At 31.5% G+C, this 26,880-nt stretch overlaps 3 protein-coding genes, 1 long non-coding RNA gene and 1 other non-coding gene across 6 annotated transcripts; 2 read left to right on the forward strand and 3 right to left on the reverse strand.

Moving 5' to 3' along the window:
* The first annotated feature begins 419 nt into the window (after nucleotides 1–419).
* On the forward strand, nucleotides 420–2,267 carry LOC101509336 (uncharacterized). The gene is made up of 3 exons (XM_004507842.4): nucleotides 420–678; nucleotides 941–1,141; nucleotides 2,070–2,267. Exons 1-3 carry the CDS (start codon nucleotides 568–570, stop codon nucleotides 2,103–2,105), a joined length of 348 nt encoding a protein of 115 aa, XP_004507899.1. The 5' UTR covers nucleotides 420–567; the 3' UTR covers nucleotides 2,106–2,267.
* Nucleotides 1,525–2,153, reverse strand: LOC140921115 (uncharacterized). The gene is made up of 2 exons (XR_012163979.1): nucleotides 2,017–2,153; nucleotides 1,525–1,814 (listed from the first exon to the last, which is right to left on the reverse strand). It is a non-coding gene; the product is annotated as an uncharacterized lncRNA (long non-coding RNA).
* Nucleotides 2,268–3,167: 900 nt separating the features above from the next.
* LOC101509655 (uncharacterized) lies at nucleotides 3,168–7,262 on the reverse strand. Of its 2 annotated transcripts, XR_003474237.2 has the most exons (3): nucleotides 6,218–7,262; nucleotides 4,586–4,660; nucleotides 3,396–3,535 (listed from the first exon to the last, which is right to left on the reverse strand). XR_003474237.2 is itself a non-coding variant. In XM_004507843.4 (2 exons), exons 1-2 carry the CDS (start codon nucleotides 7,163–7,165, stop codon nucleotides 3,377–3,379), a joined length of 1,107 nt encoding a protein of 368 aa, XP_004507900.1. In that variant the 5' UTR covers nucleotides 7,166–7,252; the 3' UTR covers nucleotides 3,168–3,376. The 2 variants fall into 2 exon arrangements, 1 of the variants encoding a protein (XP_004507900.1); XM_004507843.4 differs by lacking the exon at nucleotides 4,586–4,660 and having other exon boundaries at nucleotides 3,168–3,535; nucleotides 6,218–7,252.
* Nucleotides 7,263–8,566: 1,304 nt separating this feature from the next.
* Nucleotides 8,567–17,384, forward strand: LOC101509982 (mannosyl-oligosaccharide 1,2-alpha-mannosidase MNS1-like). The gene is made up of 13 exons (XM_004507844.4): nucleotides 8,567–9,120; nucleotides 9,222–9,422; nucleotides 10,290–10,402; nucleotides 10,491–10,556; nucleotides 10,708–10,879; nucleotides 13,080–13,169; nucleotides 13,368–13,492; nucleotides 14,053–14,118; nucleotides 14,599–14,707; nucleotides 14,811–14,909; nucleotides 15,898–15,978; nucleotides 16,052–16,222; nucleotides 16,562–17,384. Exons 1-13 carry the CDS (start codon nucleotides 8,920–8,922, stop codon nucleotides 16,802–16,804), a joined length of 1,737 nt encoding a protein of 578 aa, XP_004507901.1. The 5' UTR covers nucleotides 8,567–8,919; the 3' UTR covers nucleotides 16,805–17,384.
* A 7,187-nt stretch (nucleotides 17,385–24,571) lies between these two features.
* On the reverse strand, nucleotides 24,572–24,644 carry TRNAA-UGC (transfer RNA alanine (anticodon UGC)). Its single transcript has one exon. It is a non-coding gene; the product is annotated as a tRNA-Ala (tRNA).
* Between the last annotated feature and the right edge of the window lie 2,236 nt (nucleotides 24,645–26,880).

The following is a 26,880-nucleotide window of genomic DNA, read 5'->3' on the forward strand; positions in this document are numbered from 1 at the left end:
ATTTTATATATAAGTAATTTATATGATAATAAACATTCGATCTAAGATAAGCAATACTACCTCTTATTATAAACAATACTATTTTTGTCTTTAATTATAAGCAATTATTTGGGGTAAAATTTGTCCATAAATATAAACACAATTTCAATTTACAATTTACTAAGTGCAATTAACATTTTATTTTCAAACACATTTCTTATCAATACTACTAATTTATTTTTAAATATAAAGAATTAAATTTAACATATTCATATTTAAAGATTATTTTAGAAACATTATCTTGCTTAATGAATACATTAACTACCTACTATTTTCTATAATAAGTGTAAAAAAAGAAATGTTTATACTAAGAGAAGGAGGTAGTATAATGTGACATTTATAACGTTAAAAGTCGAACCAAATTTTTTAATACTAATGGACCACAGTAAAATAGTACCTGACTCAACAAAACAAAAAGACACCATCTTCAATTCTTCATAAGCATTGGACAGCACAAATTGGTGTTTGAAGAGACACCTTATCCTCAAGGAGTTCAGGCCACCCGTGTACAGTAGCAACGGCAAAGCAATGCCCACTTTGAACCTATTCACCAACGTGCCTGTCGATGCTGTTATTGCTTCCGACATTCTCAGGGATGCCACCAAAGCTGTTGCAAAGATCATCGGAAAACCCGAATCAGTTCAGCCCAGTTTTTCCTTTTTTCAACCTTGTTTATTGTTATCCACCAACTGTTTGATGAAATTACCCTCTAAATAACCAAACTTTATTCAATCCATGTCTTGAAAACTACATGGGCTACATGCCAGTAACACTCAATAGTTGTTTTAGCTATGGACTTTTTTTGTTTGAATAACTTAGTAATTTTAGTCTTACTTTTTGTTATATGACATAGATTTGTGCTTTCTGTTTTTTTTTAAAAACATGGGGCTTTGTGTTTCAGTATGTGATGATTTTGTTGAATGGGAGAGTGCCTATTGCATTTGGTGGGACTGAAGAACCAGCTGCTTATGGAGAACTCGTATCAATTGGGGGTCTTGATCCAAGTGTTAATGGAAAACTGAGTTCTACTATTGCTGAAATCCTTCAAACTAAGCTATACATTGATAGCTCCCGATTCTACATCAAGTTTTATGATGCGCAGGTAAAATTTCTGCTTTTTGTTTTTTCTGTTTTATGATAGGTAGCACCTGTCCACCAAAAAATACCATGTATTATCAACATTTCAGACGGAAGATGTGTACTATGTTCAACATGTGTCGAATGACACCGATACATGTGATTACATCCATTTTTCAAATAACACACTGGTGTTGATATGTCACTGTAGGATTATTTCACCCCAAAGGTGAATATTTTAAGGGTGTCAAAATTTCCAAAATTTGAAGGCTTTGTTGGAAAGACTTCAACTATATAAAACAGTAATGGATATTGTTATTTTGTGATTTTTAACTGTTTAGTTGGTTAGTTTGGGTGTGATGTTATGTGTATAAATAAGAGGAAGGGATTAGAGGGAAGTAGCTTGTCGTTTTGATTGAGTTGGGACCTTTTGGCATTAGAAGGTGCAAACCTTTTAAGTGCTACAACCTATGAAATACGCACGAACACCTGACACATCAACATCAATAATAATTTAAAAAATAGAAGTAATTGAATGTAATCATTATGTCGGTGCTGTATTGGTATCGGATATTCGATATATATGTCTTCAATTTGAAGTGTCGGTGCTACACAGGTTGCAACATTTTAATCCAAGAAACTTCCCTCTTCTTTTGTAATAAGATACTAGTTCCCACCATTTTGTTGAATCAGTTTGCCTGGAAATTAGGAAAGGATTATAAAAGTCAATTCCCAACATAAAGAAGTGATCTGTTTTATGATTTATGTATTTTCATTTTTATTTTGAATTTGCTGAAGCATATTTGTAAATATTGTGGAGGGTGACACAACAAATTCAACAATACCAATTCAAACATATATATATATATATATATATATATATATATATGCAGCGCGTACCTATACTTCATTGCTTGCACTCTAGATCTCATTTTGTTTGTGTTCTGGTGCAGCGCTCATTTTTTGGGTTCAATGGCTCAACCTTCTGATAAGACCTTCTTTCAAGTTATGGACTTGGGACAGTTTCACAAGAAAAGAATCTATTTCATCTTTCTGTGGATTATTACAAATTTGTATGCGTAATTGTTGTGAAAGAATACAAGTGATATATAAAAATGGGAAAATGCATCCTACTTTATCCCTCTTCTTTATCTTTTCAAGACTCATTCAATTTATTGCTCTTCTTTTTAGACCTAATTCAAACTATATAAAACAGACACAAGTCATTTAAATTTTAAATGGAAATAAAGGTCACCTTTTTTATTGGTCAACAAAATGAAGGTCACCAACCTTATGTATGTACGTTTTTGGCGAGTAGACTCATGAGTAGAAATGAAAAAGTATTTTAAGTAATGTTGTGCTTTAAACAAGTTGTCTCATGGTTTACTGAATAACAAAATTTGCTAATGTTGTCTTGTGATTTTATTTTAAGAATCAAATATAGAACAAAAAGATTTGTCCCATCTAATTCCTTGTTTTTAAATTAAATGAACCAAAAGGATATAATCAAGACGAATTATGTTTATTGCATATAATAATCAACTCATTAAAACTCAAATCATCATCCACTTCTTGCCCTTTCTGCTCCTCGTCCTTACGATACATGTTAGTATTTGCCAACAAATTTATTATAAGCAAGAACTTCATGCCAATAATTAATTTCTTTTTATCAGACCCAAAAAGATGGAAGAAAAATACCGTTTAAATAGTTAGCCTGCAAGTTGGAGCTTCACATTAGAGGTGACTACTAATTACATATATATTTGGTATCCTCGTAGTTTGCAAAATCAAATTAGCTTGCGAATATCAAACAGTCACAAGAGAGCTTTTTGATTTAATTGCTGAGCATGAACATGAAGCAAATTAAAGCCAATAAAGGTGCTAGAAATGGTAAAAAGGCTCTTTTTCATGTTAGATAATAACTTTTCATACGAAATTTGATCAATTTCCACTTTTATTGAGTGCATCCGATTTTCTATGCTTGCCAAAATGCAGGGAAGAAAGATAAAATGACCATAATTCTATCCCAAAACCTGACCACTAAAGCTGAATCAAGGGAATGAAGTATGATTTTATTCATCATAGGAACAAAACTCCACAGTAAGATTATATGATAAATTTCATCCTTTGCACTGAAAAATGGAGTAAATGTATACATACAGAACAGTAAAACACAAGGGCTGCAGCTACATCTTAAATGCTCAGCTTTGTATATCATGTTACAATAGAAATTCATAAAATTACAGCATCAACCCCCAAATCACCATCCATATTTCGCTTGTGTTTCAGCTTTGGTAAGCATGCCCTTTGCACGGCGCTCAGCAAGTTTCATTTCATTTTGTTTCATATCATAGTACAATGAACCAATTTGATGCTTCCTCTTAAGCAGTTTTGAAGGCTTTCCCTTTGCTGAAACAGGCTACAACAGAAAAGAATTGTGATAAATACAAAATAATAATAATAATAATCTATACTTATTACTTATAATAATGGCAATAGCTTTTTTTGGTGTAGCCTATTTTTCTTCCAAAATTATCCTTAACTATTTCATTATCACTTTATTGTCCATGCCAAACACTATTTCATTGTTATTACTTAATTATTATCCATGCCAAACGCATTAATGTGTATGTTTAATTTTTATAATTATATATTTATCCAATTTACTCCTTTTATTTAAAATCAAAATAAAAATAATACAAAAATTACTATTCATATGCGTTAGCACAATAGAAATGCGGACAGATGGGGGCACTAGTAATAATAGTAGGAACACACTTTTGATTTTGGGCCAAAATCTTTTATTTCTTTAAGATTTAAATTTTGAGACAAAATGACACCAATCTCTAGGTTTTTTCTAAGAGAAAAATATCATTAACCTTTTTTATGTCACCACTAACATTAGCTTTGTTTTCTATGGGCCTCCAGTTGTCAGGATGGTGTGTAAATGGTGAAACATGTACTATGATTTATGATTGTTATGTCAATTCGTGATGATTGATGATAGGAACATCATACATGGACCTGAATGATGTAGAAGTAAATTTTGCTTATAGTCTTTTTTGGGAAACCAAAAGTGTCCTCCTAATTGGCAGGCTAGAGGCTGATCATCTAGATTACTCTCAGGCACTAAAGGCATAGACCTCTCAGATAGTATTTTTTCCATGCATATGAATCCAGGATATGCTTGAAGTATCTCAGAGCTAAGCAAATAATACTCAAACCGACACATTTTAATAATTTTATTTTAGTTAATATTATCTTTTATAGAGATAGTTACAGTAGGGGATGAAGCTCACACAATGCAGCATATAACAGTCCCACAATATTATATCGTAATTCTTTCGACTGTTGCAAGAAAAAAACACAAGCTCAAAATTGGCAACAAACATTGAACTTGAAGTTTAAAAGTTAAAGTAGGTTTTGTATATAGATAGACCATAACAACAACAACCATATTATTCCCTACCAGATGAGGCGGTTACATGGATTGATTAACTCCAAAAAGCTCTGTTGTGTATTAATTCAACGATAGATCATGAAACTGTCACATTGCATTGTGTATTAGTTCAAAGATAGATCATAAAACTGTCAAATTCCGACAATTTCTGCAAACAATAGTGTTGATCCTACAACACCTCCTCCCTAGTATAGGAAAAAAAATCTCGCACAAAGATTGATTAATTAAAGATGTCCAGAACTGATCACCACCAAATTATAATCACAATTCACAAACAATGACAATGTCTATTTCAAAATCTTAAAGCCGTGAATTTCCTATTCTGTTCACAAAAAATGTGTGATGCCATGTTTTAAGCCTTCAACCATAATAAGTTCAGCTGTTCATCACTAACCACTGCCTCAGGAACCAATGTCAGCATCTGCACCTTGCCTTTATAGTTTATACATCTCCACTGATTTCTATTTGGACTACTGCTAGATGGACACTGTTCATCCCACTTAAGTTTGGGTCTTATACAAGTGTTATTTTGCATTTTATTTGTGCTTTTTTAATTTATCTAGAGATCTACAATGCAATTTATGATTTCTTTTGTTTATGGCTGCTGTGCTATATAAGAGGGGATTAACGGCTGTAACAAGGGAGTTAACTTTTTCTTAATAAAAGGTGTTTTACAATTTTTCTTGAATGTACTACAATTGGTAGCCCAAAAACTGCCCTCTATTGAGTTTACTAGATCTCCTATACTGACACGTGCACTATATTAAAAGGGCCATACATTGCCTTACTACCAATTAAATCAAACACAAAAACCGCCCTTTATTGAATTTACTAGGTTATATTATGTTTTTGGGAAATATGGTAAGGTAGTGTTTTTTTTCAAAGGTGATTTAAAAACAAAAAGAATTTGGGTAAACCAGGACCCAACCCAAACCATAAATAAGCGGTTTGACCCAAACCGACCCAATGTTGTAAATGGCGGTTTGTTTTTCAAATTCAAACCGGGATCCCCTACACGGTTTGGATACTGATTTTGACCAAATGTGACCCATATAAAATCGTAATTGTTAGCAGAGTTTCTCTCTGGTTAGGTGCTTTTGCTCTAGATTAGGAGTTCATTGAACTCTGGTTTTCCTCTTCTGCAGAGCATCAAGCTCATCATTTCGCATCAAATAATATACCATTTACATTCTCAAAATTCTTGAGTTCCATCATAATGTAACACGAAATCTTTCTTAAATGATTTTTATGTTGTATTGGTTCCCTCCCCTCCCCTCTTAAAAATTGAACCAAACACAAACATAAAAATATTCCCTCTATCTACCTCCAACCAAACCAAACACACCCTTAGACTATCTTCCATTTGGTCTAACCTCCTTGATAGTGCTGCTTATATCCATCTTCTCTCTCCACAGTCCACACAAATCAAAATCATATAAGATTCCTATTATCTTTTCTACGGTAATTGCTTTTCAACTTTCTCTCTAATTGTTTCGTTTTTGATTTTATTGTCTCTTGTTACTGCTCATCCACTACAACATTGCCATTTCTATAACATTGAGTTTACTTTCTCGTATGATATAATGATATATATGCACGTCAACCATAAAATAAAAAAATAAAACAAAAACTGAACAATACCTGATAAGAGGGTCCAAAAGCTAACCCGGTGAGCTTGGCTTGATCCTCTCTTGGTCTATTCTTAATCAACTCATCTTGCTTCACCTCAATCACTTCCACTGGAACCTCCTTCCTACCTCTCTTCCCAGGAAACTTCAACACACTCTCACTAATCCCAGAAGCCTCCACCGGAACCGTTGCCACCGACCCATCAACCCAGTTATTTCCATACTGCCCATAATCCTCATAGGCACCATAGCTCCCATAGCCATCACCATTGGAAGCTGTGCCACTGCCAGCACCAGCCTCAGCCTCAGCCTCAGCCTCAACACCCCAACTATAATTCCCATAAGTATCATACTGGTCAGTGGCATATTGGTAATTTTCATAATTCCCTCCATTTTGATCAACGGGAACACTGCTCTCTACGGCGGCAGAACCACCGTCACTGGAACTTGAAACCGGTGCCGGTGTACTAGTTTCGAGGATGGATCTCCTTCCAGAACCGGAGCTTGATTGAACACCAAGAGTTGAAGAGTTTCTAGGTGCTGGAATGGTGGATAAGAATGATTTCACCGATGGAGTTTGAATTGAAGATTCAGCCTTTCTTCTTCTGTTTCGTTCTTCTTCTTTGTCATCTTCTTCATCGTCATCAAGTTCGGTGGGTTTTGATAAAGGAATAATTGGGGGTTTGAATTGAACGAGCCTTTTGGGTTTTTGATGGATTTGGGAATTAGGTTTGGGGAGGGAAGAGGTTTGGGAAAAATTGGAGGGAACAACGGTTGGGGTATCGGAAGAAGGTTGTTTAGGAGGAGGAAGAAAGTTAAAGAGGGAAGTGGTAGAAGATTTCGGTAGAGGAAGAGATGGGAAGAGAGAAGAGGAAGAAGACGACGTCGTTTTAGACGGGATTGGTTTATGTTGGTCTTCGTCTTCGTCCGAAGAGGCGTAGTTGGCTAGAAGAGAATCCATAGCCACCAGAACAAATTGCAAACCAAACTCTGATCACCGATTAATCAACCCAACCCTAGCTACGCCTTTGCACTCCTATTTTTAATTTTATCTAATATAATAATATTTTATTTTCAATTTCATATCGGTTTTCAGAAAATAAATTCATGTCTCCACAATTAAATATTTTTAATATCAGATATTGAACTACAATATTTTTATAAAGGCAAATGATAATTATAAGAGAGTCACCGACGAGGATTACTTTTTTACCTTGAGATAACATGTTCAACCAAACGTCAAGATTATTAATGGTTAACATCAAATAAATTTATATTAATGTATTTTCATGCATTACCGTAAATACTGATTTCTGTTAACATAATTGAGATTTATTTGTAAGATTGATTTATTTTAACGTATGTTTTTCTATATACATTAATTTAGTCAAAAGATCAAATTTTAAACTAAATGATTAAAGGATCCAAAAATCTATTACTTATACCATGTTAGTGGATTGCAAATTATTCATGAACAATATTGTTTATTTTAATCACGAGCTCACTAAATTTAGAGGAAAATGTCAAGAGTTTTATTTGTCTCACATAGCTTTGGTGTTAAGTTTCTTCGAAAGCAAGAAAATGAGAGAAACGCCTTGCAAAGATGGTCTCATCCTTAACTAGCCCCAACATCCATGCTAAATTGTATTTTTGCTATTTATTTGATAAAAGAAAAGTTATTTCACTTCATTAAAGAAAATAGAGGCAACACATAAGATGACATGAAATCAATATATACATAACCACTGTTGCGAAGCCATCAACCGCTTTATTTCCTTTAATCAAAACTATATTTTTCATATTTAATCTATTTAGTTTAGTTCGTTAATAAATGTCATTATTTATATAATTAATCTGGTGATTAAGATAAAAAAAATTAGTGATTGGAGTGATAAAGTAATATTGATTTCAAATCTAACTTCTAATATAAATTAACAATTAATATATTGACATTCATCGGTAAAAAAAAAAATTCTTCTTTATTTAATTGAATAATCGAATTTATTTTAACTATTTACTATATAATTTTATTTTTTTTATATTTTTATAATTTTATAATTTTTAAATAATAATTTTATAATTTTTAAATAATAATTTTATAATTTTTAAATAATAATTTTATAATTTTTAAATAATAATTTTATAATTTTTAAATAATAATTTTATAATTTTATAATTTTTAAATGATAATATATAATTTTATATAAGTGTAAATCAATTTTAAAGCGGTATCATAAAATAACAAAGTAATTAATGATTTGAGTTTGTATTTATAAGTAAATCTATTTTTATCTGTTGAAGAAAAGTTAATTTTAATTTATGTAATAAAAAAAAAATGAATATGACTTAAAGGAGAAGGTTCTCTCTGCCTCTGATGAGTTTTAGAATGAGCAGTACCACTATCTCCATTTTTCATAAAATTCACCACAATCTTTCACTTCGCCTCGCTCCTTCGTTCGTTCGTTCCTAAATCGTGGAGCGCAGAAACAGAGGAAACTCCTCCGATTTTTATTCCCAACATTCCTTACATGTAACCCTTTCCCCTTTTGCATTGCACCCATGATTCTCATTTCTCTCCTCTCTACTACAATTTACAATTACAACTCTCACAATATTATTATTATTTTACTATCTCTCCGCTCCCATGTTCTTTCTTAATTCTTCGATTAATTGAATCAAATAAATCATCATCATCACTGTAACATTTCTGGAATAATGGCGAGGAAAACTTCTTCGTCGTCGACATTTCGTTACGTTCAACCTCGGTATTACATTAAGAGACCTAAACGACTTGCATTCGTCATTCTCCTTTGCATCTCCATTGCATGGTTTGTCTATGACCGTCAATTACTCAATAAAGAGCATCAGCAAGATATTTTCAAATTAAAACAAGAGGTTACCCGCTTGCAAAAAACTGTAAGATCTTCATATTACAATTAGTTCGTTATTCAAACCATTTATTTTATTTTCCTCTTAAATTGATATTTTTTTGCTGGCATTGTTGGTTGAAATTGCAGCTCGAAGATATGAAGGGAAATATGAATGGCTCAGAAGAAAGTATCCAAACTGATCAAAAAATCAATAAATTCAAAACCGGTGTTTCTGTTGTTGAGGAGGATGATCCTATTAGCTTACAACGAAGAGAGAAAGTTAAAGAAGCTATGCTTCATGCATGGACATCTTATGAAAAGTATGCTTGGGGCAAGGATGAACTTAAGGTATTTATTTAAGTTATGTTATGTTTTATCAGAGAAGTTAATAACTAACTAGTTGCTAAGGAAAAAGTTGATCAATTTGCCATTAATGTTGTCAATGGCAGATTGCAGGAACAACGGATCATAGTGATTTTTTCAAATTTTGTCATGCTATAGTGATGTAGCACCGTTATAGCATTATTTGACAACACTTCATTCAATTTGTAATGCTGTTCTGTTTGATTAATGAAATTTAGTGTTTTACCATGAAGTGTGATTACTGATTAGGGGGTAAATTTTCTTTTTTATATTTTACATCTTTTGTTACCATTGTGACCAATTAAGGTTTTAATTGGTGAATTTAATCATGAGTTTTGTAGGCTTTTCAATGGGATAGACTTTTCCCCAAACCCGCCCGTCCTCAAGAAAATGTTAAAACCCATGCCCGAATCGTCCCATCCGGCACATATGAATACTTTTAATATAAATTTACCCAGTAGTCAATTACAATCTTAAAATCATTCCATCATATTGTACACGTTAGGAATCTTTCCAGAATAGGGAATGGTGCCTGCAAAAGAGATATATCTTTCCATACTAAGACAAGGAACTTCGATCAGCTTTTGATTTACATCGGAAGACACGATCACATGTTCATATTATGTTTGCAACTAAGATTTATCTAGGATGCACATGTAAAGCAGTCACAAAATGTGTCAGTGTGTGTTTATTTTAAATCTAGTTTTTTTAATGCAATAGTCCAGTCCAGAGTTGGAAATGGTGTTTTCCCTTGTAAATATTTTGCTATATTCATTCACATTTTGACTCTTCAATTCCCTCCTTGATCAAATCTGAATTTTACAACTAATAAGCTTGCTATTCTTCTCACAGCCACACTCAATGAATGGTGTTGACAGTTTTGGCGGTCTAGGTGCAACTTTAGTTGATTCTCTTGACACATTATTTATAATGGGCCTTGATACCCAATTCCAAAGAGCTAGAGAGTGAGTTCTTCTTCTTCATCGTTCCAGTTTCTGCATTGTAGTTGTAGGTTGATTACATTCAAAGAATCTAATATAATAAATATTGCAGGTGGATTGCGAAATCATTGTATTTCAAAAAGAACATCGAAGTTAGTGTGTTTGAGACAACCATAAGGTTGAATTAGAAGGTTCAATCTTATATTTATTGAAGTTGTTTCTCCACTGCCTGATAGTTGATATAACTTTTCCATGCAGCATATGTTGCTTATGCTTTGTAGTTCATTTTCATTCATCTGTGTATTATTTTGTTTATGTTCGCTATCCAGAGTTTTGGGCGGACTTCTTAGTGCTTATGATCTCTCTGGCGACGAAGTCTTCCTTGAAAAGGCTAGAGATGTTGCAGATAAGCTGCTGCCTGCTTGGGATACACCTTCAGGAATCCCTTACAACAGAATTAACTTGGCTTATGGCAATACAAATAACCCTAGGTGGACACGGGTATGTTTAGGCCTTACGACATACTTCAGTTACTTTTCTAAAATTGATTTCGTACATATAAAAGCACTGTTTATATCACAAAACTTTCTTTCCTAACTGTGTTCCATTGTCAAGTACTTACACATGGTGACTTGGATGCTCTTTAATCTTTGTATTACTTGGATCATGTCCACTGATAATATTAATTTTCACTGATTGAACAATTGGGTCACATTAAAGATATTAGAAGGCTGCTTTTATTTATTGATTACTTGGAGATGTGTTGCATACATCATTTTTCTTCCCTTAATTTTTACAGTTTCCTTATTTCCTTTATTTGTACAGTTGTATCTCCTTGACTTTGGGGTAGGAGTTATTTCCTTATTTGATGGTTTTAGGACATTTTGTTATCCTTAATTCTAGAATAATCATCAATAAGATTTACAAGCATTAGTCTATAAAATTGTAATTGATGCTTGTACATATTTTACCATAAGTAAAAATGTTCAGATTTTCCATCCTTTTAGTCTTTCAAGATGGTATCAGAACTCCTAATTAAGGAGCTCCTAGACGGCCTTCGTTGAAACATCTCTCAATTCTCAAAGGAGCCTTCATCGTTGTTGCTAGAACCCTATTTAATGCCTTCATTGCGTTATCTTAATATTTGGGCTTAGGGCCTAACTCAATCCCACAAAACCGATTTGTATGGTAATACTTGCCTAAGCCTTATAAGCCCATGCTCTAGGCGATATGGTACTAAACTCACCTCTTCAACCCAACACACTAAAGGTGATGTACCGTTGCAATGAAGAAAGACGAAGTGGCCCAATAGTGGGTCATAGGGGGTGACCACTATTAAGAGGAATTTTCCAACATACCCCTCAAACTCAGGGTGGGCCTAGAGCTTGGACAATGTGGGTAGCGCAACAACGAATCTAAGATACACTTTGATAGCATCTTGAAATTTGGGTTTTGAGTTTGAACCCATAAAGGCGAGGACTTCTCAAGCCTCATAAGCACTACAAAGGCCATATCTCTAGGCAACGTGGTACTATCTCGCATTCATGAATGAAGCCATATTCCTCCACAGACCACTATACAAGAGAACAATCCAAATCCCGGAGAAGAGAACAATTGTGGGTGGTCACTTGTAGAGAGAATGTCTCTTGCAAGCAAGTGTTTATCTATCATTCGTTGTAACTCGTGAGTGGGTACACATACAAGTTTGTAGAGTGAAACATTATTTGGGGAGAATTTTCAAGTTTTTATAAAGCTTGTAATCTTATTAATGATAGTGAACATTTATTGAAGCGTTTCCATGAACATATGCAAGAGGTGCCAAACCACCTAATTTATTTTCTGCTATGTCACTTCCTCTGTGATGTGTTTTAAGCATGTTCCTATCTTTGATTCTTGGCATGTGCAGTTTTCCCCAAAATTTTATAATAGGACATTTATGGTGTTGTCTAGTCCATGTAGTCAATCCTATGTAGTGGAAGAATTGGTGTTGGTTGTTGTTATTAGTAAATATCTACTTTACATTTGATTTTGTTTAGCTATCAATCACAATCCTGTTGACTTTCTGTCCTTCTCTCCGCATGATACATTTCTGTCTAGGGTTTGCATAGTGTATAAGTAGGTTAATACACCCCTTCTTGAATAAATTGATGTTAGATTTATCGGAAAAAAAACATGAACATATCAAAGTCCCTAACGAGCTTCCCATACGATGCGAGACTTGGGCACCCTATAGTACCAAAGTCCCTATCATAGCACTGCTCCTAAGAGCCGAGTCCTGGTGACTGCACTATACGGCGCTTTACTTGGCTTTTGCGGTCAGTCCCTCCGTACTTGGAGAATCTTCCGTTAAAAGCTAACTATTAAGGGGAAAAGCCAAGCCACTTAAATACTCTACCAAGCACCCCATACTACTGATGTGGTACTTGGGCCCCCCATTATGGCAATGTCCTGGTCATAGTTATTCATGTTAACTTAACATCCGCTATTTCTGTTGGGTTTGTAGTCTGGCTACTTTATATGTTTTCTTGCATAACGTTACCTGATTTTATTTAATTGAAAAAAATCAATGAAATTTATTTGCGTCTACTTGCATAGGTTTATTATTAGAAATGCATTGCTAGAACAGTGTATAGGGAAACTGGGAAAATTTTCTTAGCTGTCGTGCCTCTTATGTTCTTAATAAATTGTTCTCTGGTACTAGGGGAACAGTATTCTTGCAGATTCTGGTTCAGAGCAGCTTGAATTTATTGCTCTCTCTCAAAGGACAAATGATCCAAAGTACCAGGAAAAGGTAATCTTTTGCTGCTTTTGGTCATTAGTTTTCAATTTTGTGAGTTTCTTCTTTTGAGGTGAAGTAAGCACACATATTCTTGTTTTGGAGTTTTTTTCACTCTAAAGTGTACTGATTTTGAGAATGCCGTGATTGTGAAAAAGAGTGGAAGTTTATTCTTTATGTCAAATTTGAGGTATTGGCTTTCTGATATTTCAGGCTGAGAAGGTCATCAAAGAGCTTCATAGAAGTTTTCCCGAGGATGGGTTGCTTCCCATATATCTTAATCCACTAACTGGAACTAAATCAGCTGGTGCAATTACATTTGGTGCTATGGGTGATAGGTAATGACACTGATAACATCTTATAGCAGTATCATTTCATGATCTTATCTTACAGTTTTTAGCTATTATGGTTAGATGGTTAACTATATCTTCAAAGAAAATTCAGTTGCAACTTTAGTGTAAATTTTGTTTAATTTATTGATAAGCCTTTATGGAATTTGGAACATAGAGATGGGTTGTCAACCTTTTATGAAGAATGGAACAATGTGATCATAAACTGAATTTTATATAGGGCTTCATGATATAATTTAGGTGCATAGTTTTCTTTAAAATGTTGACGTGCACTTTAGTGATAGTTCACCTTTAAGCAGAGATTTTCCATGCATGCATATGTTACAATCACATTTTATAGGAAGAAGGTGGGAAACTAAAACCAGATTTGATTATTCAACTCAGCTAATTGTTGTCTTCTGTTCAATGGTAGTAATAGTGCGACAATATGTTGAAAGTAAATATCAACTAGCTTGCTTAACTTTCCCTAGATTGTAAAGACTTCTTGACAGTTTCTAGTCACATCCATTCTTCACATTATTAAAAGACTGCCGATTACTTTGTTGCAGCTTCTATGAGTATCTGCTCAAGGCCTGGATACAAGGAAACAAGACTGAAGTAGTAAAGTTTTATAGGTAATGAACCTGGAATGTCTATTATCCTTTGATAATCACATATTTTGTTGTCTCTGTATGGTAAGAAGTTACTGATCCAGCTATCCTGTCACCACAAGTCATGCACTTCACTTTGCCTCTCACTAAGGCACCATGCACATATTTTGTTGCCATAAATTTATAAAGAAGCCATATGATCTTCCATAGATCCTGCGCCCAAAATTGTGGATTTGCAACTATTTTTATAATTAATATTTATTTTTGCTAGTCACCGAGCTTTCTACTGTGTATGTTCTACAAAACACCTGACATTTGACAAACATTTCTTCACTTTCTTTTATTCTCTCATTGCATGTATTTTCTGTTTGGTCCAAATATGCTACAATAATTTGCCCCGCCCCCCCCCCAGTTTTTGTGCTTTACTTTATTAAGTTTAAACTTGGATATAAACCTACATCTGGATCCCTGTATATTTAAATGTGCAAGAAAATGTGTATCCAGGGAAATGTGGGAAACATCAATGAAAGGTCTGCAAAGTTTGGTTAAGAAGTCAACACCGTCATCTTTTGTGTACATATCTGAGAAACTTGGAAATGCACTCTTTGACAAGGTACTATTTGGAAATGAAATTTATTTAATTGTATATGAATATGTGATGGAAAAAATATCTTTGATCTTCTTGTAAAAATTCTTTGATCTTATCTGTTTTTTAGATGGATGAATTAGCATGTTTTGTTCCTGGAATGCTGGCTTTGGGATCTTCTGGCTACGGCCCTGGAGAAGGCGACAAATTTATGGCTCTTGCAGAGGAGGTAATACTTTAGAAGTATTTCTGAAACTAGTCATCACTCAATTTGTCTACTAAACTTTGGGCAGTTCAGACTGTTCAGGCAGTGATAATCTTGTTGTCAACGGAAAAAAAAAAAAAAAATGCATATGCATATGCATGAATAAGTGTAAGAAGCCTTTGGAAGAAATAGTGCCTCCCGAAAGTTGCTGTAACTCCTGAAACTTTCAAGCGACCTCACATTTTTGTTCAAGAAATATAATACCATAGGCTCAATAGTTCTAAAAGCTTAAGCTGTCCGGTGGAGGATTATATATTAATAATGACAGTTGGCAACAGTTGCTGAATTAATAATTTATCCATAATTTATAGTTGATTGATGGCTGAAACTTGCCTCAAGTTCTTGACATATTTTGTTTGGTGACATGTAGTTATGGATATATTTAATGCCAATGTGCTTTTGCTGCGTAGTTTTGTTTTAGACTTCATTACACTTTTATTCCTTTTATTATGACCCACACAATTTCTCTCTAATACTTTGCTTGAATTTAATTGTCAAATTTTTCTTTTGTTACAACCAAATATTTTTTATCCATTTCCTTTTGCTTAAGATTCTCATATCAGTCAATGGTGTTGGAGTACATCCAAATCTTTGCAGTTTGGTCAGATAGAGAAGTTACAGTCTGGCTTCTTGATGCAATCTAGTTCTTTATGCTGTTTTGAAATCCAAATTCTTGACAGTTTTGGAAAAGTAGTGTCAGCCGTTTTCTTGCCTTTTACCCAGGAATTGGAACCATCATTTGGATTTCAAAACAGCATAAAGAATTAGATTGCATCTAGAAGTCAGACCATAACTTCTCTATCTGACCAAACTGCACAGCATCCCCAGTTTTAGATTTAATTTAACATCTATTAAATATTAATTAATATTTTCTAAGGAAGATTTTTTTTTAAATGACAAGTGCTAATTTCTTTCAAACTTCTACTGAATTCTGTTGCATATAATTGTGCAGCTTGCATGGACCTGCTACAATTTTTACCAGTCTACTCCAACTAAATTAGCGGGGGAGAACTATTACTTCCGCAAGGGAGAGGTTTGGATCTTTCGTTCTCACATTGTTCTCCAAATCCCCTAAGATGCTATTTCTAAGGTAAAGATAATTGTAGGATATGAATGTTGGTACCTCATGGAATATCCAAAGACCTGAAACAATTGAGTCACTATTCTACCTCTGGCGTTTCACTAGAAACAAAACATACCAAGAATGGGGTTGGAATATTTTCCAAGCATTTGAAAAGAACTCTCGCACTGAGACAGGATATGTTGGACTCAAAGATGTAAGAAATTCTTAAAGCTCTTTAACTATTTCTCCAAAATGATTTGCTTTCTTAGCCTTGGAACAGCTGCATGATTTTACCAAGTATTCTTGTGTTTGTTGCATACATTTTGGCACATATAATTGCATAGCCTAAGTTTGCTAATAAAACTAGAGAAAAATCCTGTAGAAATTGGTTGCATGAGATGATCAACTAAAATAGGTTCTATTGAGAATGGGTTCATAGATTCCTTTTTTCTTTCTTTATGAGGAAGATTTTCTTATGCATTATAAAGATTATGGTTTCCTTTTTCTAACTTGTGCACTACGGAACATAACTAAACCATGGTGCAATACCCAGGTAAATACAGGTGACAAAGACAATATGATGCAGAGTTTCTTCCTGGCAGAAACCCTCAAGTACCTCTATCTCTTGTTTTCACCTTCTTCAGTTATCTCTCTTGATGAATGGGTGTTCAACACCGAGGCACACCCTTTAAGAATTGTGACTAGAAATGCTCATCAAGAAGGACAGAGTATGGACCAAGAGGAAAAAATTCCCCGTCATTTGCACGGTAGGAAAGAAGGTCGACTTGATTACTAGTTAAGGGTTGCTGCTTTATGATTGTAATAAGCAAACCCTGAAGGTATGCATGACTTCCCTACTCTCAAATATCCAAGACTTCTTGGTGCTTCGTGACGACCCTTGCCACTGTCTTGCACGAAAGTGATCCACCATTTTGATTGATGCTTGCGGAGGGGTGATTTGTCCTGCTCTATCAACATACAGGTGGTTTGTTTGTCATCTCCAATCTGAAGTTATGCGGGTAATGTGGTAAAGATACTTAGAAGATTATTTCCTTGCTGTAGTGGTAGGATAAATGTGGGTGTAAAGGCCTATGTAGATATCAAAACCTCTTTACTTACTAAGTTACTATTTTGATTTTTTTTTTTTGTACTTGTAAATTCTTGTATATCATCAATTGACTGACCACTGACAGGAACGTGGTGCAATATGAGATATCAGTTCTGAAACTGTAAGATTATCTGGCTCTTCCAATTCAAGATTGGGCCAATTTGAGTTTGTGTGTTAAAATCTCCTGATATCAATGCTCTAGAAATGTAACTTAAGATTGTTGAGTAGCACTGCCTATGAAAATGATAATTATTGGTAGTTCAGTTGATTTTTTGACCATGCTGCCTGTAAATATGGTCCCTGATGCTTGGTACCGTGGTTCACCCCAGTCTTGTCTCGTAACCGTACATGAGTGACTTATTGATTGATTTGCTATTTAGATATAAATTATGTACTGTCACTAGTCCTGCAAGTCTGATAGTAATAACTCACCCAAACTAGGTTGAGTGAGCTTAAAAATGGGATCAATAAAGAGAAATGAAATCTAGAAATGTTAACTTGAATATTTTATCTGAAGAGGCAGATTAGAAATGTATGGAAATGCAACGAGATGACCTACTACAAGGATCGGCCAACTATATGTATGTAACTAAATGATTCATGCAGTTGAGTTGGTTGATTCTTAAGGATATGTTTGCGAGTTGGATTTTGGAGGTTTTGAAAGGAAATATTTTGGAGAGTAAAGTTTATATATTTAATATTTTAAAAAAGTTTAAAAGAACATGATAAATGAATATATAACATGATATTATTTTAATTTGTTAAAATATCAAATAAACATATATATATATATATATATATATATATATATATATATATATTAAAATATAAATTTAACTCTTTAAAATTCTCCTAAAATCAATTTGCAAACACATTTTAAAGTAATATGTTAATGAGTGTCAACCATGTTATTGAACCAGAGTTGTGTATAGACTTTTCGAAGCCTTAGTCTTCAATGTGCGTTCTAATTATAGTAGTAGTTCAAACCTTCCGAAGGAAGCAACAAAAACAAAAGAGAAAAGAATTACAATGTATTAACTTTGAACATTTCCATAACTTAATTGATATTTGTTTTCTGTTTAAAGTACTAGAGTATGGAGGTTAACAGTACAAATTCAGGACTTTAGAACCATTATATTATAAAATATTACACAATCCGATACGGAGCCTAAGGGGAGGGCCTTATTTACCTTGTTCATTACATGGCCATGTATTGTACCAAGACAAAAACGATGCTGATGCTAAACTTTACCACCTTGGCCACTCACTTGAATAACACTAGAAACTAACTTTAGAAAAATTGCTTATCAGGCATCTAAGTAAAAAATGTTAAAACAATTTTTAACAAATACGTAATTTCTTGTATAAGTTAAAATTAGTTTTACATCTGAGTTTTCTCAAAAGTTTCACATTTAGTTTCCCAATAAACATTTTACATATTTACAAATTAAGGAGTATAATAAATTTGTCTATTTTGTGTATTAATATTTTAAAATCGCCCTTCAGTTAAATTTTTAGTTAATCAAAGACAGCAAAATGTAGCAAATTAAGAGTATTTTTGTAGAAATAATAATTGATGAATTTAGTAATTTTCGTAAAGACATAAGTTTAGGGACAAATTTTTTAAGGAGCTTATATTAGGATCAGATGTAGTACTTTTTTTTTATTATTTGTAAATGATGAATGTTAAATTTATTGAAAAGCTTTTATATATTTATATAAACTAATAAAGTTAAACCAAAGTGAACATAAACTCTTTTGAAACCTCCTTTTGGAATCGATCACAGTTAATATGTGTACAACATTGTTTTAGACTCGCTTATAAGCAAGAATAGAGTAAACAAAAATCTTAGGATATTCCACTATTGTCACTGTCAAAGTGTGATAAAGAGTTAGCACTACTAAGTATACAAGAATAAAGAAATATTGATCAGAAGCTCAAGCAAAGAGACATTCCTACTACAAAAAAAGCATAAACAAATTGATCTAAAAGCAACTTATGCATCCCCACCAACTCAGCTGCAATAATTACACTAAGAGTGGAAGTGGAGTCTTTTTATTAAAGGTAAAAAGCTTAAGAATAATTAATTATAATAACAGAAAAGGATCATTCATCCTCTAGCTAATTAAATTATTAAGTATGTTTAAAATTTCATTTAAATGAATTGATTGTGTAAAAAAAATTGAATACAAATTTATTTATATTTGGATACAATATAATTATGTAAAAGTAGGTTGAATTAGTAAATAAATTTCAGATTAAAAAATAATTATAGAGACAAAAATTATAAATTTTAGTTTCAAATTAGAATTAATTCGGAAAGCAAAATTAATCCTACTTAAGAAAAACCATGTCAAAATCAATTTAAGTCTCTAAAATCAATTTGGCCTCTTCTTGAAGTGAAAAATATACACTATATACTTAAAATTTCCATGCAAAATTAAAGGTGGCAGAGAGAATGAAATAATGCATATTTAATTAATTATTGACTCAAGAATGTGCATTCATTCTATTCTATAGATGATGAGATCGAGAAGGCAAAAAAAGTGTGAAAGTAGAATCTAGTACTATCTCTTGAGAGAAGTGATTGAATTTTTGCATTGGCAAAGAGAGAATCCTTGCTAGGAGAGAAACAACTTGAAAAGGAGAGCCATGAAAGATAGAATAAGATAGCTTGTGTCAGCTTGATAGTGCATGCGTTTGTATAATTCAAACTTCAAAGAACTTGTTTGTTTGTTGTAACAAGAGCTTAATAATGTGTTCTAATAGGCATTGGCTTCATCCTCCTTGTCCTTTTCCTCTATGCTTCCTCAAGTCAGAGCTTATTCCCTTCTTAATTTGCTCTCTATATTCTCAACACACCTCTAATTCATAAATATAAATATCTATGCTACATAGTTAATGTATCCATTTTATTTAGAAATATGATTAAATTATTCTTTGTGTATAAATGTACTAATCAATATTGGTTTTTCATATTTTAAAATAAATTAATAGTATTAATTATAGTTGTATTTTAAAAAGTAAATATATCTAATAATTAAAAAGAAAATTATGCTTCGAAACAATTTTTTTTCTTTTAATAAGCGATTATAATTAGGTACCAAATAAGTCCTATTTTGTATTAATTATTTGTGGAATAAATTAACAGTCAATCCTAAGAGAACAAACATTCTCTTCTTATGTCCCTTTGGTGTTGGAATTGGTTGATTTTGTGCATTTATGCATGCTTGAGCATTGAGGTCATCAAAATAAAGATATGAGGGAAGCTTTATTCGATTTGATATACTCGATCAGTCCAATGATTTAAATAAACAGATCAATTTCTTATTAGTAGTTATTATTACTCAATAAAGCAGGGTACAAAAAAAAGTGTTAAAGGTGATCAGTGAAGCTTTTTTGACTATAATAGTGTATGTGTAGTGGCAACTTTTTATTCTTAATCTGATTTTGAATCTGTTACTTAAAAGCTTTTACCTCAAAGTTACTTATTAGTACTATTCTGCGCACATCAAAATGATGCAAGCTGATCAGATCCATGATAACGATTTAATATCCTTTTCTTTCTTTCTTTTTTAATTTTTCAGTTTAAGGCTAACAAACCACACATGCTTAAATTACATTCTACATCATGTTTCATGGTCTAATTAAAATTCTTCTAATCACTAGTTTCGTAAGAAAATACTAAATTTTTTTCAATAAAAACTTTTTTTTTTTTATCACTTCAATGATTTTTTTTTAAATTATTCATAAAATTATATTAAAATAAAAGTCTTAATATTTATCTCTTCACGGTCTATATTAGTCAATGCATATCATTATATTTTTATATAACTATTTCGTACATTTAAAAAAATATATAAATACATAAAATAGAAAAATAATATTTTTTTTAAATTATATCATTATCAAATGTTGGTGTATTTGTCGTTAATTAATATATAAACCTAAAATATAAAATATAAATTAAAAATGGTGTATAATTAAATGTAAAATTGAAAAAATAAAGTAATTAATACCACCTCGAATATTAAAACTAACCAAACATAGCTAAATGGGTAATATAGAAATGAGGAGAGGATAAAAAGGTAATAATAAGTTAAAAGTAGTTTATTTCGTTGACAAGTTCATAACATTCAGCATTATTTTTTTACAAATAGGTCATTGTGCATCTTAGAGTCTTATACACTCCATCCACCTCACAACTGAATTACTTATTAGATTATTTCATATATATTAAGAAAATTAGAGATAATCAATTTAATGTTTCAATTTTATATTTTTAAAAATATTGTTTATAAATAAATGTGTTTAATTTTGACTTTTCATTAATCAGGATAAACAAGTAATATTAATAAGAGATATGTTTGTTTATATTTATTATTGAACAATTTTTTAAAAAAATGATGCTTGTGATTAGAGATAAAACAAGTATACGAAAGAGAAAATAATATTTTAAGTTATTATAAATTGTTGGACCATATGACGGTCTACATATGATCGTGGTATTAGACGAAAACAATCGCACAAGAAAATTTAACATGATATCTTTATCTAAAACTTTAAAATATTATATATAGATCCCTCCCATATATTACACTCAACGTCCACTTTTCTATGTATATTGTTACTCATAAGTCACACTTATACACAAACCACGAGTAAGCATGTGAATGATTGAATTGAAATAGACAAAAGGGGAAAGACATATTGAAAACTAGCTACCTCTATCTATCTCATTAATTGTTGTCGGTCACTCTCCAAATGTCTCAAAATATATGTATGCTTATGTATGGGACAAGTTTCAGGGCGACATCAAATAATTCCAAATATTTTTCATACAATATGCTTATTCTCTACCATGCTCTCAAGCATTATAATATTCTTTTCCGACCCTTTCACATTTTTGGAAAAAATAATGCTAGCATTCACCTTGTGTGTACAATTTTCTTTTTTCTTTTTAGCTTAAAAAAAAAGAACTTGTATGTACAATTGGCTTTGGAATATATTTGTCCTTATAGTACTTTAACGTTGGAGTCATAAATCTTTATGGCAAACATGCATCGAATTTGTTTTGAGAGAGATCATATTAGAGGGTACCCTTGCTTTCTTTAATAATATTTTTCTTACCCAAAAAAAATATTATAGAATTTTGTTGATATATATTATATTTTCATGAAATTCTGTAATTTTTTTCATCAATATAAGATCATTATAATCAATAATTACATATATAGTATGAAATTTTAGTAAAATGTGATCAATCCATCATCATTTGTAATATCTCATTTTTCATTTACCATATCATTATTTTATTGTTAATAGATTGATGTATTTTCTTTAAATATTTATTGTATATAACTTTTATTTAAAATATTAATTGGTTCAATAATAAAAATTCAATTTTATAATATCAAACTATCAAGTTTAAATTTCTTAAGACAACTACAAAAAAGAACCGATGATAATAAAAACAATTAAACGTTTAAATTTAGATATACCTCCACTTAATTATTTACACTAAAACAATCACTATCATTAAAAAAAACTCAGTACAAAATAATATATATTTTTAAATTGAATAGGAGATCAAACCAAAGATGCATCTAAATCATGGTTTAATTGCTTCCGTCCATTCAACAATAGTTTGTGTTTTAATAACAAACTATTTTTATTTGTTTTCCTCAACAAAACTAAAGTGCCCCTCTCTCATATCCAACTCCGTAATAATTGACTAAATAAGACTTTATAAAAAAGTAGAGTTTTCACTTGACCTAGCCGCATTCTTCTATCCTCCTTTTTGATTTTGTTCTATTTTTTCACTTAATAGGGGTGCTTTAGAGTAAATTTTAAGTCTAAAATTATATTTTAAATTATTTTTTATTTTCTTTTATTTAAATAAGCTATTTCAATGCATATTTAATTTTTTGTGGTTTGTTGTCCCAGTGCAATGTTGTGTTTGTTCGTCGTTTTAGTGCGATATTTTGATTTTTCGTCTTGTTGTAATGTTATTTAGTTTGGATTGATAGATCAATTCTGATCAAATACAAATTCAATTAATGATTTTGACGTCGTCAAAGTTACAGTTTCGGAGATATAGATATTTGGGATACCTCAATTTTGTCATATTCATAAACTTAGTCACATTTTGTCATTTTATGTTTTTAATTAGCTAGGTGCTCTGAATGTGTACGTATATTTATGTTTTTTTATTTTCACAACTTTAAATTATAATATTCTCGATCGATGTTTATTAATTTAAATGAATGAATATTTTTTTTAGTAAAAAGAAAAACAAATAAAAAAGTAAATTTTATAACCATATCATAATTTAACAAGTTGTTGGTGTACAATGTGCATACATACCGTAAATCTTAGAATATCAAATTTGATTTTTATTTATAAAAAAATATTATATATGTTTATTGTTTGAATCTAACCCTAGAAATGCATTAGCATTAACATTTTATGAGAAATTTTTTTTGATGTGTATTGTAATCTTATCCAACTTAAAAGATTAATCTCTTTCACTTGAATTCAAAATTCTACATGTTTTCGCCAAAGAGCAAACTTAATTAGTTGTAACAAGGTAGGTAAGACTTAAGAGGAGGCTAATTAATTAATGTGCAAGAAATAGAATATGGATGCAAGAAGAGATGAGGGAGAGGTCTATTCGAAAACCAACATAGTGCAGACACAAATGCATAGTAATTTCTGAAGGAAGAATCAAAAGCTCAAAGTTGTGTTTGAAAGGTCTATATTTTCAGTCCAACAGAAACATCTACGCAGAATTTTGTTTGTTGTGATTATAGCCTCTGACATATTATTACATTGATATCATAGCAAGGCTTAATTTGTTTTGTTTCTCATGACTCATAGTATGTATGCTACATGCTCCTGCCAATTTATCCATCAATCATGTTATCACCAACTACTACTACTCACCTCACCCCAACCAAATGTTTAGTTATTCCTTTTCAAAATAAAATATTTTTATTCAATTTAAAATTATATACTTTTGTCGAAGCAGCTGGTTGGATTGTAAATCTGACCATGTCTAAGAAGGGAATCAAAAGATGAAACAAATCATATAAATTAATAATGACAATGTTCATAATGACATAATCGAAGGTGTGGTTATTGGTTAAGAAAATAAATATAAGTCATTCATTTACAAAAAAAAGAGCAACAAATCAAGGAAATTTTATGGAAAGAACCAACTTTTTGAATTGGAACCTAAGAATATAGTAATTCAAGAAACATAGATATTTCTCTTTTATTTTTCACCAACAAAAATTTATTTTATAATCTTTTGGAAACAGGTTTATAATTACATTGCCATATAATTGACGTCAAATTAAGAGATAGCTAGGAACTAATGGATAATAGATATGCAAGCGTGAGTAAATTGGAAAGTGGGGGTGCAAATAAAGCAAACATGCAATAAAAAATAATGGAGATGCAGGGGATCGAACCCTGTACCTCTCGCATGCAAAGCGAGCGCTCTACCATTTGAGCTACATCCCCATTATGTTACATGTTTGTACGTCAATATATACTATTAATGCATTTCTAACACTGATAAGTTTTATAATAGATGCAAATGCAAATGCAAAGAATAATATATATATGGCAAATAAGTTCTTTGATTGACGTAAAAAAAAAAGCTTATTTGATTAGATTCAACAAATTACTATGGAATGGTTGCTCAGCTCATACATAAAAAGAAACTCGACAGAATAGCAACACCATTTAAGAAGAATTATACCAAGTTCTGATATCATAGATATTAATAATATAAAAAATAAAAAATAAATAAATAAGAACAAAATATGACTAAGGTTCCAATAAAATACCAAATCTTATGTCAAGAGGTTAAAAAAGAATATATATATAGTAAAATATAAAAAATTCGATTATCTTTAATCTAGAAATATAAAAAGTCTAATAATATATTATTTAATCCATTTTTCAATTTATACGAGGCATATAATGCAATCATTTTAGGTTTATTTAAAATTAACTTATCTTCATTTTATAATTATTTATCTTATACACATATATATGTACATATTTGAGACTTTAATGAAATTAACATGTATTAATATAAATATGTGAACGTTCAATTATATTTCACCAATATGCATATTTTTATTAAAAAAAATTGAGTCATAAAATATAATTGACTTTAAAAAATATATTTATGAGTTTAAGAAATAATATTTGACACAATACAACTATGAAATATGATTAGAAATGTAATTAAACTCTAATCACTATAATTTGATCACCACGATAAAACTATAATCGAACTATTGAATCATGGATCAAATGGCATTTTTAAAACATTTTTATAGGGAAGACAATTTTGAAACATTGATTAAAAGACAAATTCTAATCAATTAAATCTATCATTAGAAAAGTAAGCAACTTAATTAACATAAAGTTTTTTTCAATGGCCCACTTACACATTAGGTGCCATGGAATCCCTTTTTATTTAATATATTCAAAGTGGTAGAGACAATATGGAAAGAAATCTAAAATCCTTACTTAGTCATGTAGTGTGTATCTACTATCTCCCCAAGAAGTCATTCTTTCTATACACTCTTATTCCAGACAGCTTTTCTAATTTAATGTGACCACTTTGTTGATTTATTTATGCATTCTTTAGCTAAAGTAATGACATATAAATAAAACAAAAGAGAAAGAATGAGATCCATGACATTTTTATGGGGATCAGCGTACAAAGAGAGAGTGGCAACAATGATGGGTTTGGGTGTCATTGTCTTGCATTGCAGTATATAAAGATGGATAGAGAAAGAAAGGAACATACTTTCATGACTTTACCTTTTCTGTCTTTTACCCTTTCACTTTCTTTGCTTTGCCCACTTTAGTCTCTTTGATTTCAGTAACAAAAGCTGCCTTCTTCCTCTTTTCTCATTTACCCTCTTTAACTCTCCATTAGGTCTAGACAATACCACCTTTTTGTCCGAAAATCCGACTAATTCAGATAAAAAATATATAAACAAAAAATGCAATCGGATGAAGAGTTAGTTCAAATTAATATTTTAGTCAGATAGATTCGAGATTAGGTTAAATTAATTGTTCATAATTTAAATTTAATCAATTCAAAATCATATTGTGTCTCAAAGTCGGTTCTTATAGAAGGGAAAGATGAGTTAAATAGTTAAAAAATTTAGAAACCCTAACTCTCTCACATTTCAAAAATCTTAACAATATCACATTCTCCTAGTCGAGTCATTCGACAAAAAGATCCAAGTAAATACAATTTTACAGTCAAGGAGACCCGTCAGTAAATAAGTCACATAAATATTATTGTTGTTGGCAAAAGAAAATACTTGCAAGGAATTTAGCTTCTTCTAATTTGAGGAAATTTTTTAGAAGAGTCAGAACCTCTATTCCAAAAGTGTTATGCATAATTTGTTTGAGAGAAGTACCTATAATTTCATCCACGTAAATAATGAGGATTGTGAAAGTGTAGTGAAATCTTTCTTGATGAAGAGAGAAAGTTGGTATAATAAACAATGTAAACGATCTTTCAAACTATTTACTGTTTAACAACTTAACTACTTGATTTGACTTTGAAGCGAAAATACCATGAAGAATGACGACCATCTAAACATTTTAATGAAGTTCACAAAGAGTAGTGCATTGCAAACATCCCAATTGGCAAAGATGTCATTTGTTGATAGAACCAAAGCAAGAACTAGTCAAACTATAGTGATTTAGCAATAGGGGGAAA

Source organism: Cicer arietinum, chromosome 7 (genome assembly GCF_000331145.2).
Source record: "Cicer arietinum cultivar CDC Frontier isolate Library 1 chromosome 7, Cicar.CDCFrontier_v2.0, whole genome shotgun sequence".
NCBI lineage: Eukaryota > Viridiplantae > Streptophyta > Magnoliopsida > Fabales > Fabaceae > Cicer > Cicer arietinum.

Bases quoted from the DNA above. Each gene is read 5' to 3' on its own strand.
- LOC101509336 (XM_004507842.4), top strand. From the start codon at position 568: ATGCCCACTTTGAACCTATTCACCAACGTGCCTGTCGATGCTGTTATT. The intron at 679-940 runs GTTCAGCCCAGT...TTTGTGTTTCAG, and splicing joins TCATCGGAAAACCCGAATCA to TATGTGATGATTTTGTTGAA. The intron at 1,142-2,069 runs GTAAAATTTCTG...GTTCTGGTGCAG, and splicing joins TCAAGTTTTATGATGCGCAG to CGCTCATTTTTTGGGTTCAA.
- LOC101509655 (XM_004507843.4), bottom strand. From the start codon at position 7,165: ATGGATTCTCTTCTAGCCAACTACGCCTCTTCGGACGAAGACGAAGAC. The intron at 3,536-6,217 runs GTATTGTTCAGT...TTTCTGTTGTAG, and splicing joins CTTTTGGACCCTCTTATCAG to CCTGTTTCAGCAAAGGGAAA.
- LOC101509982 (XM_004507844.4), top strand. From the start codon at position 8,920: ATGGCGAGGAAAACTTCTTCGTCGTCGACATTTCGTTACGTTCAACCT. The intron at 14,119-14,598 runs GTAATGAACCTG...ATGTGTATCCAG, and splicing joins GAAGTAGTAAAGTTTTATAG to GGAAATGTGGGAAACATCAA. The intron at 16,223-16,561 runs GTAAGAAATTCT...TGCAATACCCAG, and splicing joins GATATGTTGGACTCAAAGAT to GTAAATACAGGTGACAAAGA.